This window comes from Sinohyriopsis cumingii, chromosome 18, assembly GCF_028554795.1.
Source record: "Sinohyriopsis cumingii isolate HCF-2022 chromosome 18, ASM2855479v2, whole genome shotgun sequence".
Classification (NCBI taxonomy): domain Eukaryota; kingdom Metazoa; phylum Mollusca; class Bivalvia; order Unionida; family Unionidae; genus Sinohyriopsis; species Sinohyriopsis cumingii.
The window spans coordinates 83309123-83322708 of NC_142978.1; the positions used below are offsets into that span (position 1 = coordinate 83309123).

General features: G+C 32.8%; 1 protein-coding gene across 1 annotated transcript; it reads right to left on the minus strand.

Annotated features, from left to right (window-relative positions):
• Positions 1-1274: 1274 nt before the first annotated feature.
• On the minus strand, positions 1275-10531 carry LOC149777180 (uncharacterized). Its single transcript, XM_089941877.1, has 6 exons — positions 10448-10531; positions 9245-9418; positions 7837-7965; positions 7003-7119; positions 6489-6618; positions 1275-1483 (listed from the first exon to the last, which is right to left on the minus strand). The coding sequence occupies exons 1-6, from the start codon at positions 10448-10450 to the stop codon at positions 1386-1388; spliced, it is 651 nt and encodes a 216-aa protein (XP_089798003.1). The 5' UTR covers positions 10451-10531; the 3' UTR covers positions 1275-1385.
• Between the last annotated feature and the right edge of the window lie 3055 nt (positions 10532-13586).

The following is a 13586-nucleotide window of genomic DNA, read 5'->3' on the forward strand; positions in this document are numbered from 1 at the left end:
TCGCTTGCTTCTTAGTTTCTTCTTCTCTCTTGCAACTGTTTTCATAATTCCTCTTAGCTTGTTTCTATCTTGTTGTACATATTTGTAATTATGAAAAACATTTTATTAAGTATATCTTTAATATACTTTTTTTCACTGGCAAAGAATTGAAAAAATGGATCATCTTGTCACACTGTTAATCATGCCATCATTGATGGGATTCGTTCTAGAAAGTCCATATATTGTATGTTGATAGTTGCTAGTTGTATACTTCATTCCACGTTTTTCCATCCATTCTCTACTCTGCTATTTTACATATCAGCTTGTATCTATTTGACGGTTCATATGACCAATCCATTTCTTCGGACAAACGGTTTAATTTACATTTTTAAGGTATAGTCTTCGTCTTGACAAAGCGTTCAGATGATGATAGTGGGTACATTAAAGTTTTAAATAGCTGACTTGTCCTCTGTGTGTGTGTGTTTATTGCTAAATTCAATGGCATATTGTCTACGTCGTACGAAATCATAACAAATGACGTTATGCATATGTATATTAACTACTTTCCGACAAATATATTCTGAAATTAAGAATTTATTCGTTTTGGAATATAAAAGGTTTCCTTATGTTTCCTTATGTTAATGCATTACCATTATTTGACTCAAGGCTACTAAAAACAGTTTTACTCATGACTAGCAATAATTGTCTTTGTTTTGACAATTTTAACTCTAACGTCTACTCATTATATTTCCTTTAGAATCTTTATAGTATTTTGCGAATGGCTGCAACTATCCAGGAATAAAATGAACCATACATAATATATTGCTATGGGAAAGATTTGTTCCGTAACAAATCATATAGAAATATCGGCTTTTATTAAAGTATATCTGACTTAAGTAAGTGCGGTTAAAGTGACAGACTTTTCTATATAATTTTAAAATTTGTTCTGGATTTTGGTCCTCAGATTTTATGTCGAAAACCTATTTGTGTTCCTGCTAGTAGGTGCTTGTATGACGATGTCTTGGTTTTATTTGCTATAACGAAGTTACCGACAGAATAATATTCTTTGATGTATCTCACAAAGTTCAGTAGAGAACATCCTAGCTGACTATGAACATTCTAACCAAGTAGCAGATTAAATTTTGACAAGTGGTTTCATTTTGTATGTAATTTTGTTTAGTATCTATCATTAAATAATGTACATCCACTGACTGAATGCGTATGATATGTATTCGTGGAACAATTTGGACATGTTCTCCTAATTAGATATATTAGCATAATAAAATACACAATACTCAAATCTAAAAGACTTTTATTTTCTTTAGATATACAATGATTTTCATTTTCTTACAGTAGATTTGTTGGAATTAGGCATGCAAAGTGAATGTTCACTTTAGTTTATTTATTCAGCACTGCATGCACTGAGCTTTGCAAGTATTTCGGCCCCACCACCAGCCCCATGAGCAGCAATACTGAGAACAAGATCTTTTATCCTTGGATGCGTCTGGAATAAATACAAAATGCAATGTCATATATCATTTGATTTACCAACAAGCAAAAATGAATTTAACTGATGGACAACTGGTCAGGTGATTGTACAACATTAACATAAGCTGATACATGTACATTGCTTGAAACACATCGATATATTAATTATATACTTTTATGAGGATGTTAGCTTTTTATCTTCGTGTAGGTGCAATGGTGGTAGAATGTAACATAATTAAAAAGACTCCAAATCTAATCATGTCTAAGCATTATGAGTATGATGGGAAATATAAACGGGACTGATAGTCATACAACCTTACGTTGTAAAAATATGTTTCATTTACATTTAAATTTGTACAACTATGTTTCAATAATTCTCATATGCCGTCGCAAGAGATGAAAGGAGAATTAGAGATTACTTTATTCGTTGTCTATATGTACCAGATGGAGGGTACACAACTAAAAATATGGATTGAAGAAAAACACATTTCTGCTCAAACACGACCATGAGCTTAAAATTCCAGTGGTATTGTAATGGTACACGAGGAGTTCGCAAGAGAAAATATACGGGAACAACTCTACTATGTGCCTGTGAAATAATTTCAAGAAAAGATTCAACGGAAAAGAATCATTATCCTCTGGCACAAATGACGAAACTAAATATGAATATTAAAATTTAGGTCTTGATGATTTCATAATTGTAATGCCATTAGCTGATAAAGGAAAGTAACATTTTCTTTCGTCAGAATGTTACCACGTGATCAAAATGAAATTGCATGTATTTCTGTATGAACTGTAAGGAGAACTGCTTTTCTAAGAATATCCACTTCTATAAATAGAGTCACGTGTACAGCATAAGATAAACAATGCCAGTGAAGGCAGACACGAAGTAAGCATTAAAGGAAAAGAACATTCTTACAATTGAAAAAAAATAATTGAATAAATTTAATGTGAAAGACTAAAGCAACCGATATTTCTCATCTTTAATGAATAAAATCATTCTTTCTTTGTCGAAATTTGTGAAAAATATGGATAAAATGTTTGAAGTGTGCTAGGTCAAGGTCACCGGTATACGGTATTATAGCTATCCAACGCTGAAACTGATATGTCAGAATTTGGAGATTTTTTGCTTACTTTGCCTTATCAGATAGATTATATGCGGAAATATATTGAAATTTTGACCCATCCATATTTGACGAGCCCATTGAAGTGGAAGAATTATCACAAACTGAGTTACCATTTAGTCTGAATGAGCCAACAACACCAGTCCAGTTCCCATTTGATCACAAGGATGACCACAAACCAAAACGCTTCAAATCACTTATGACAAATATCTCTTAAACATATCTGAACAGCGGTATTCAAAATCTACCAAGAAAAACTTTCGATGGGGCTACAACACTTTTGCAGGTAGATTTATTCATTCATTTAATAATCATAATATATTAACAATAATGAATAATAATAATAATAATAATAATAATGACTAGTATATTGGACTGTTCATCAATGTATGCTTAAGTAATATTGCTTGATACTTAATTTGCTCTTATTTATTATTTTCTTAAATCATATATTATGAAAAGGCAATATGTTGTTTATTTTGTGCAAAAAGAAAGAACAAAAATAATTATAAATCATTCATACCATTTTTATAAAAATGAGACTTAACTTGCTCTGCAGTGAATACGGTATACTTTATCTTTAAAGTAATACTTGTGACAGCCTAAAAATGTAACAAATCTGTTTTATACTAGTAAATATAAATTATGAAAAGAAGATATGCATGAATGATTTCTTCCCAAAGATATAAGTATTTCAAATGTTACAAATTAGATACTACCAAGCTGAAAAAGATGAATTTCAGAATGGTGCAAAGAGAAGAATATAGAGATTGGTCTGAAGTCAGCTGAGTCTGCACATTTGGCCCAAATGTTAGCCATATTTTATGCCGAAGCAGCCCCAAAGGTCACCGCAACAAGAAAGAGGATGTTCCCTGAAACCCAAGCTGAGGAATACCATAAAAATACTTTAAAAAATGTCCGGGCCGCTATTAATCGCTACATTCAGGTTGAATGTGGTCGTCCAATCAATATTGTCACAGACTATGAGTTTAGAAAAGCAAATGACATGTTAAATTGAAAATTAAAGTTGAACACAAAGAATGGTTGATCAAGATCAACTCAACACAAACCCATTATTCCTCCATCAGACATGTATGCAATCAATCAGTACCTGATGCAAGATAATCCTATCACACTCCATCAGACATGTATGCAATCAATCAGTACCTGATGCAAGATAATCCTATCACACTCCATCAGACATGTATGAAATCACTAAGTACCTGATGCAAGATAATCCTATCACACTCAGATACAGGATTTGGTTATACCTCTCCATCCACTATGTTACTCGTGGATTAGAATTCCACAGTCAATTAACACCCAACAGTCTTGAAATCAGGTTTGATGAAACAGGGGCTGAATATGTCATACTGACCCATCATTCTATGCAAAAAAAATCATCAGAGAGACTTAAATGCTAAGGAGGAAAATTCTGACAAGAGAATGTATGCAACTGGTGGTCAAAACTGCCCAGTCAGGTCAGCAAAATACCACCTCACACGCATTAATCCAAAAGCTGAATCACTGTTTTGTCACACTGATAAAATAGCTTTTGAAAATCCCCAATTTGTCAAATACGCTACACCACAAGATGTGTTGGAAAGAGACAATTTAGCAGTTTTATGCCTGACATATGCAAAAATGGCAATATATCTGCAAGATATACTGCTCACTCTCTTCGTGCCACAGCTTTGAATGCAATGATAGATGCCAACCTTCCTGCTAGGCACATTATGTCTTTGTCTGACCACTCCAATGAACTATCATTGAAAACATACACAAGGCCCAGCACTCAACATAAACAACAAATGAGTAACATTCTTTCCAATGTATGTTCAAATGTAGCATTGTCTGCTCAAGACTCTTCAGCAATACTTTCTCATGCAACTGTAAATGTTCAAATGACCCCTACAAACTCAAGCAATACTACTCAAGAAAATATTAAAATCACCACTACAAACCCAAACAGTACAAATCAAGTAAATGTTAGAACTGAATCTGCTCAAAATCCCCTACAAGCACTGTCACATAATACAATGAACTATATGACAGGTTTCATTACATGATCCACCTGTCATTTCAATAACTGCACCTTCCAGTTATGTTCCAACTAAAAAGAGTAAGTGCAAACAAGTTCCGGAAATACATGGTTTTCAATGTTAAGTGCTCCGTCTCAACTATCCAGGCTAGAATAATAATTTACAAAACATCATGTGCAACTCCTGGTTTTTATTGTATGGCAATTTTCAATAAATAATTATAGACAATTTAAGAATATGCATTGCAAATAGTTAGATACAAGTACAAATATGAAAGTAGTAAATACATGAAAAAGTTATACAATTTTTTAATTTTATTGTGATATTACATTGCCGTATTGTAATTATTGTTACACTATACTTAGAAAAGTGTGTAAACAATAAACACAAAATTCAACAAATTAAATGGTCTTCCTGTTTTGAATCCTGAGTTAAAAACTCAAAACTTCTTCCACCAAGAGCATTCTATATCAGCATTAGCCTCTGTTTGAATTTGTCCTTTAGCGTGTCTGTCTATTTTCAACACTGATGTCACACATTTGATGAGAAAGATCATGTTATGAACCATTGTCACTAAACAAATCATGGAATAAGTAGAGGGATAAAATAAATACTGAATTATGTTAGATCTGTGTGCGTATGTGTATGTCTGAACTAACAAAACTGATCACACACTTTCTATAACCTAACCTCATATACATAGATGTATTAGTCCAGCCTGTTTATAAACATGAAAATAGGTTTTGAATAGCGAAATTGGATCACTCACGTGTCAGAACAGTGATGAATCTGCCAAATCACATTCAGTCAGTCTACGAATGCATACATTCTTACAGCCATGTCATTGTGACTTTAAATATTGAGCTCTCACTTTGAATACACGTGTCCATTAAGGCAAAATATAAAAATCATGGTAGCATTGTTCACATTCCTTACATGGGCTTCCATTGGTTGAAGGACTGGTATTATGATGACCTTATTACCATCAAGCAGGACAATCCCAACTGCTATAAATAGCTACATAACAGAAATCACCAAACATGTATAACTACGCTCAATTAAGAATTTTGTTTTTTAATGATGCAAACAAAATAACATAACGAATAATTGAAATTTCAATTATAAGAGTTTAACGTTGTTTTTTTTCTAAGTGCATCGTGTTATAAACTGTCATTTGCCGACTTACACAGCTTGCATAACGCCCTTCGGGCGTTATTTGCTATGTGAGTCGGCAACTGACAGTTTATACCACGATAAACTCAGAAAAAACAACGTCAAACTCGTAAATGATTGATTTGTGATGTGTCCCGTGTGTAAAGACCATAAAACTGAAGAGTGTTAACATATAGCGCACATGTGCAACATGGTCTTTCAATGATGGCAGAAAACTGCGTAATGATTAATTTATCAAACTCAGACAATAATTGAATTCTTTCTACATTGAGTCCAACCATGTTCTAATATATTTTATCTTAATTTTGTAGATGATAACAAAAATAACGAATTTACAAATGTCAACATGGGCAGATAAAACGTGACAATTTCGTACGCGTAAAAGATTTATAATGGTGCGTTTCGTTATTTCTTAGATATCATTTGTTTGATACAATTTGTCATTTTCAAATAACTTCCAAGGTAATTATTCGTATGTTCCATGACTCTTAGTATTTTCTTTTAAATTCAGAGCGTGTTTAAGCTAATGGCACTCAACGCAAGAAAGAATCAATTTGTGCAATACTAGTTTTAGCGTTTAGATTGGATTTGGATCCGATGACACAAATCCTGATCTTCCTATAGAGGATCTTGAGGTATCTAATAAAACATATTAATATTCATGCCGTAAAAATACATGTACCTGTTGGGCTTCGTTTTTCTACAGGCACAATCATAAACATCGGCCGATTCTTGCACACGCTGTCAGGGCCATCTTCGGATAGGAAATCTTTGTCCTTTATCTCCTGCTTTATCTTGTAGACTATAATATCCTGAAATATAAAACATATAAAGTATACTAGAATTAAAATTGGAAGAATGTTTAATTTCTCGTTGAATAGCAGGGTACTTTCGGTGATAATGCATTATTACACTAAAAATCCTTGGACAACAACAACTTTTCTGAGTTCAGTTTTCTAGATTATGTAGATGTTAATGGATAATTATATTAGGTATGATGAATTTTAAAAGAAACATTAAATATCATAAATTGGAATTTGTTGGAAATGTTGCATTCGAACATTAATAACTGAAGTTTGGGAGTTTCTGCATTCAAGTTAGCAGTGTATTCGATATGAATATAATTAGAATTGTAGGCAAATATGTTTGTATGTTTTTTCAGCAAGGCTAAAATTATAGCAAAATTAAATTCATACCCTTTCTCCCTTTTCCTTGCAGACATAATCAATGTGGTCTTGATCCATTTTGTGCAGGTAACAAGCTTCAGTTCTCTTCCTTCTACCGTTGGCATTGGTGATGATAATCTCGTACCCCTGTATGTTGAGTATGTTGAGTATACAAAATAAGAAGTCAGATTGATGCTCCCATAACAGTCCAAACATGTTTGTAATAATCACAAGACGATATTTGGAAACAATCTCAAATTTAATTGCAAAATAATATTGTAATAATTCTTAATATAAGTTAAGTCAATAATCGATTGGTAAACTACAAACGTGGAACATTAAAACTATGTCACAAGCGACAATGGAATCATATTATCTAAAATTTGATGACAAAATGTCAGAATCAATAGAGCAATGACATATAGAAGATTACGAATTCGAATTCACGCAGGCGTATGTATATCATATGTATATATAATGTCTAACGTTGGTATATCAAATATTTATAAAAATTCTTATTTCCAGCAGACACTAATCATTCAGATAATTTGTTTGAGATATAATCTCAATTTAGCTTTAGATTCCGTGAATGTGCAAAATTGTCAGCGAAGACCTATAGCATGAGACATGTTAAATAGAGACATTCTAATTCCAATAAGTTAACGTCTCTAAGACAATTGTATCTACCTTAAGATATAACATATAATAGAGCATTACAACTCCAGAATCATTTTAAATAAATGCAATTCATCATGTTGGTTGCATTTATCTAATGATCTATGACATTCACATTTAGGTTCTGGAAATATAGATAACTCTAGGAACATTTTTAATTTTATGACGCTGTTGAGTCAATATTTATACCTTTTCACAGTCTAGAATACGCTGTTCAATCAGTTTATTGTTCAAAGTGATGTCGATCTTGGTTATGCCAGAATTCAGTTTTTGAACGGTCTGTTTTTCGTCTCCATTTGTGTCAGAATCCTCCGGTTTCTGTTGAAAAAATAATAAGATATGAGCTAAATAGCTAAAGTTGGTACTCAGTTTTACACAGCATAAATTGCTCTTCAGAAAAAGCGAGTCTTAAATGCATTATTGTATATAAGTGGTTGATTCTTACCGACAGCTTTAAGACAAGAAAGAAAAGAAAATACATAAAACCGACTAGCCTCACAATACTATCCTGAACATTTTACAATTAATTTGACGGTTTAAGCCAATCGACCAGCTGGTTTTAAAGTTTCTATTATTACAATCAATATTCCCAGATTAAAGAGGTTCCTTGATGAAAGAGGAGATTTCATATTCTACTAACGTTGGCACTCAGTATTACATAGTGTAAAAATCTCTAAGGGAAAAGTGAGTGGCGCAGTCGTTCTTATACTCAAGTGGTTAAATCTCATCCACAATTTTAAGATTATTCGTTATATGATTGCGGTAGTCATGCATCTATTATAGTCCTTTTCTAGATTTTGATGTTTATTGTCAAAATAACTAATAATAATATAATATTAATAAAGTCGTGGAATAAATAATATCTTAAATTAATTAGCAATAAAAAAGTACATACAACCGACTAGCCTTAGACTACCAAACTATGCAGTTTGCAAATACATTGATGGTTAATATCAATACACAAGGTGGCTTTAAACTTAGTACTACTATATTCAATCGTCCTAAATGAATGGCGTCTTGTAATGTAAAGAAGATTACATATTCTACTGCATGTAAACATTAATCATAATTTTGTTTCAAAAGAATAACAACACACTAACATAAACATCTCTTCTAACACATATTGATGCAGTAGTGGGATGAAATGTTTCATAGACATACATTTATTGAAATGACAAACTGAATATCAAGTTCCGAAAACCTTATTGCGAGTAGAAGCTGATTGCTACAACGGAGCTCTATGAAGAACTTCTGGGTTAAATAGATAACACATACACTTAATTTAAATATAATGATCATTTATTTGCATTATATTAACCAATAATAACAATATTCACGATGGTGATGATGATGTCGATGAGGCTGATAAAGATGAAGACGATAATAGTAATCTCAGTAATTTCATTTCATTGTTATTTGTTATTAAATTCTCCAATCTCAGCAATAATAAGAATATTCTTGTTGCTGTTCTACAATCGTATTTGAACAGTCTTCTGAGATAATATAGATTAAACGATATTGTAATGCCCATGACTAAATTAATTTGCCACCGAATTCCGAAAGCTTGGAAATATATTGTATGTGCCTTGATACCTACCTCTGGTGCAGTCTCCCTCTGAGCCTCCTCAAGTAGGGCCAGAAGTCTTTCCTGAAGGTGATCTTCCAGGTTAGTTTGTTCAATATCTCTGCCTTCGTCGATTGGACCACCCATAGCAAAGGACAACAGCAAACCGCAAGCAACCATAGTCAGACGAACCATGATAGAGGCCATCTGATAAATAGATAATACCATACACATAACTAAGACAAACGTTTAACACACAGATTGGATGGTGGATATGTTTTGCCAGTCATACTGACTCAAGATTGTAGAACATCGCTCTTTCAAAATCTGAAAATGTATTCATACTTTCACAACATTTCCTGTCAAAGGAAATTTATTTTAATTGCCATTCTTTATTTTCAAACAATTTCATTTTCAATTTGACAGGAAAAGTAAAAAGCAAGTTAGCTTGGAAACCTTTCACAGCAAGTTGAATTTTGGTTTAAAAAAAAATTATACATTTGTGAAAATGAATCAGCGTTTATTGATTATTGTTTTTGTTGCCAGTGCATAATGAGCCGTTTTAAAGTGTATCTACTGAGTCGAGAATATTTATGTCTGAGATGAGACCTATTAAACCAAAAAGAAGGGAGCACGAATCCGTCTCGGACTGGTATCAAGCCCGCATCGCCAGGAACGGAACATGTCGGTTGGCTTTCCCGCGCCCGAATTCTTTGCGCAATACGCTCGTCCATAAGGGCTTCAGGCGCACAAGAATTCGTTCTGTGTGCTGACTGTGGACCAGTGATGAGACTATTTAAGTACTAGAGATTATCACAGAAGTCAGGGATTGACAACGAATTCCTTGTAATGAGATGAACCAAAATTAGTAAGTATCTCACACACCGCCACACTTAATTTGTTTTGAGAGAAAACTAAATTAATGTGATGGTAACCTATATCTATGGAACAAGCAGACATTGAAAACATGCATGTATTAGACGTACAAAGAACGTTCGTCATTTAGCATAGCTAGAGTATGCAATTATTTCTGAATAACACGACAATATTCACACAGTATTTTTAGGGAATGTGGTTAATGTGGTTATTCAGTGCCAGAACTGCAAAAATTGAAAAATATCTAAACAAATAATAAACTTTGATATCAAAGAATATATTAAAATCATCCGAGTATTACTATTTGTGAGGTGAAACAAGATATACAAATATGTATGAAAACAATATTTTACCACATACCATAATAACTTCGCCTTTACCAGAATTACAAATGATTCTTTCACGTTTCCTCTTTCTCTCCACCCGATGCTTTGTGACACCGTCTGAAACATCCCAATATATACAGCTCCTACTTCCTTATTGGGTTGATCTAAGATAACTTACCACCAATACGATCAAACCGATGTTATTGTTTGTAACATACAAGTCTGTTTTGATCTTATAAACCATAAAGGCAATTGACATGCCTCTATCTACTAATTTGTATAGAAACATCTTAAGAACTGAAAATTTACTATCAAAATTTGCAAGACCACTGTCAATAGAAATGCAAAGTCATCGTTTAACTAAATGACACAACTTGGCACTCAATGGAGATTGATTGCAAGATAAATATATATGTACCGAGAACTGTAGTAGTGCCAGGTTTTAAACCTATGTACAATATGCACGAACCGGCATAGAGATAAGTGATATGGTCTCACATTCGCTGTGGAATGACCATCAGTATCAGTGGAAAGATCAAGGGAGATTCCTCCTTTGAAATCTCTCGACTCGGTGATCAGTTGAGAAAATATGTTTTGCTAGGCTATAAATATTTTCCTTCATGGCTGTGGAACAAATCATTCAGCTGTGCTAGCATCTGGTCAAACATTGGATCTTTCTTAATTCTTATTTAAACGTGACTCTCAAAATTTATTTAAACTATTTTCGGTTGATGACTGGAATATTTTCCCTTCAAGTTCGATGTTTGAAAATGGTCGGTCTCTAGAAAGAGTCAGGTAAACTTAACTAGATATGATTGGTAAAGTTACGGCAATTAAGTTACAAAATTTTATCAAACAATTCAAGGTGCAAATCACACAACAGAATAATAAATGTATATGTGCACTGAATACGAGGCCAATTAAACCCCCTCTGTATCTGATTAACATTGACAATTGGTCAATAAGGTCTTTAAGCTTCAATTGCCAATCACCAAGATAGGTAACGCTGATATGTAACATTCATTTGGTAAGATTGATATGATTTCAATAAATGTGTAACAGGAACAATATTCACTCCGTATAATACACTAGTATGGACGTATTTTATAAAATAGACCTGGTGTATGCACGTAGTGAAAATTGGACAATGGAATCTTTGGAATAGATACAAACAGCAAAGTGTTAACAGATTTTTGTCGAACCTGAACCACTGCAAATGTTTCATATGGTGTCAAGGAGACATGAAAAAAAGTCAAATTCACATAATAATGAATTGCCCGTGTCCTAAGTATTAATAGAACAATTAAATGAAACACACTTAGATTGTCAGCAGTTGTAGGGCCAGTAATGTGTGACCGTAGCTAGGCTCTGTGTTGTTATAAATATAATAATTTACATAAACTTTGTATACATCAGTTTTCTCTTTTTTCACTCTTCAAGTGATGGTCATAAAGAAAAATTAACAACATTATGCCACATACATCAACAAAAATATCGACGAACTTAACAACTGAACATTGTGCTTCAAGATTTTAAAGAATAAAAAACAAATGATAAAGATTATAGAGAGATTAATTATATATTTTGAAACACTATAATAAATAAATATACAAACATTCAAATTGTTCCAACAACAGAGATTAATTATATACATCGTGCTAACTAATTAATCAAGAGATTGTGGAAAATATTTAGACATTTACTGATGAGAAAAATATATATATCGGCCTTTGACTCGTTTATCTTTCTTGGTGTTAGTCAACATCGACAATCAGACAGTCTATACTTGTCTGCATTGATAGATGCAAGTCTGTATTACCATAGTTAGACTGTCTGCGATAGAAAGCACTATTATTTCCCCGCATCAAGTCCCTGATACAGATATGGATGTGCGACTAGTACCATTTCTAGAACAGTCTATTTTTTCCTCTTTTCCTTCATTTGCTTAAATAAAGGTGCGTGCATTACGAAAAAAGCTTGCTATGATGACCAAAATTAAGCTGATATGTTAACGGAGATGAATACTTTCCTCAAACTGTATTAAATCTTGCTTGAAAGTAGATACGACTCACGCCTCATAAAAAGACTAACATTGAACGCATCTTAATGCAAGGAAACAGTGATTTGTGCTTATTTGCCAATTAAATTCCTACGCTAAATAAACGTTCAAAGAATCCAGACTATTTCGTTAGGTCATGTCAATTAACTTAATTGAAGAGTGTATTAAAATGATTAAGGTATTTTCTTAAACTTGTTCTCGACCATGGCAAAAAGCGATATATCAACAAAGAAAAGTTCTTATCCAAGTTTGCACAGAAAATAACTGCAGCATACAGCAATAATATAGTGTGCTAGATATAGATGTAAGGTGCTTTTGAGTAGAAACAATGTGTCAGAGAAGAAGAATATCTCATTTAAAAATTCTGAAGGATGACGCAGAAACATCAGCTAAACATTCAAGCTATGTGATTTTGTTTAACGATTTGGCGTATGCAGACAATATGGAAAAGACAATAGCGATGTTTAGATTTAACCGATAACATGCATAGGTCTTTAGAAAAGAGTTAAGTTTTGCTTAACATTATTCAAGTTATGTTGACAAAACTGTCAAGAAGATGACTTGCGATAAACCTCTTTCCAATGCATGCAATGACTGTTTCAAAAGAAGGAAACATACACATTTATCAGATGACAGAAATACGAATACACAAACAAAATGCAACAATTATTATCTAAAATCTGATAATGTTTTTTACGTTTTGAATCAGTCACTTGAGTTCCTAAAATATTTGCTTTTAAATTACGTATGATTAAACATTGTATTTCAAGAAAAACCTCACGATTCATTGTCCTCAGAAGAATCAGAAAATGGAATCTGTTTATTGCCCAACGGTTTGTATATCATATTGTTATTCTTCTTTTTGTTGGGTTTATTGCCAGTTTGTAGTACATGAGAGGCTCTAAATCGCGGCCACACACATTAAAAATAGCATGGCTTTTAAAGTGTAGGCATAAAGCAATTTGAAATACCAATACTATTGGTGTATCAAATTGTGATCCGCCCATGGCGCAATAATATGAATATATAAAGATTCTTTCAGGCCTATAAATCAATGATGAATTTAAACTAATTAATCATTAATGACATATGAAAAAGACGATAAAAAGTATAA

What these genes read in the sequence shown, in the direction of transcription:
- LOC149777180 (XM_089941877.1), bottom strand. An exon ending in GTATTCTAGACTGTGAAAAG is followed by an intron (nt 7,120 to 7,836) that starts GTATAAATATTG and finishes CTCAACATACAG; the next exon opens with GGGTACGAGATTATCATCAC. An exon ending in GCAAGGAAAAGGGAGAAAGG is followed by an intron (nt 6,619 to 7,002) that starts GTATGAATTTAA and finishes TTTATATTTCAG; the next exon opens with GATATTATAGTCTACAAGAT.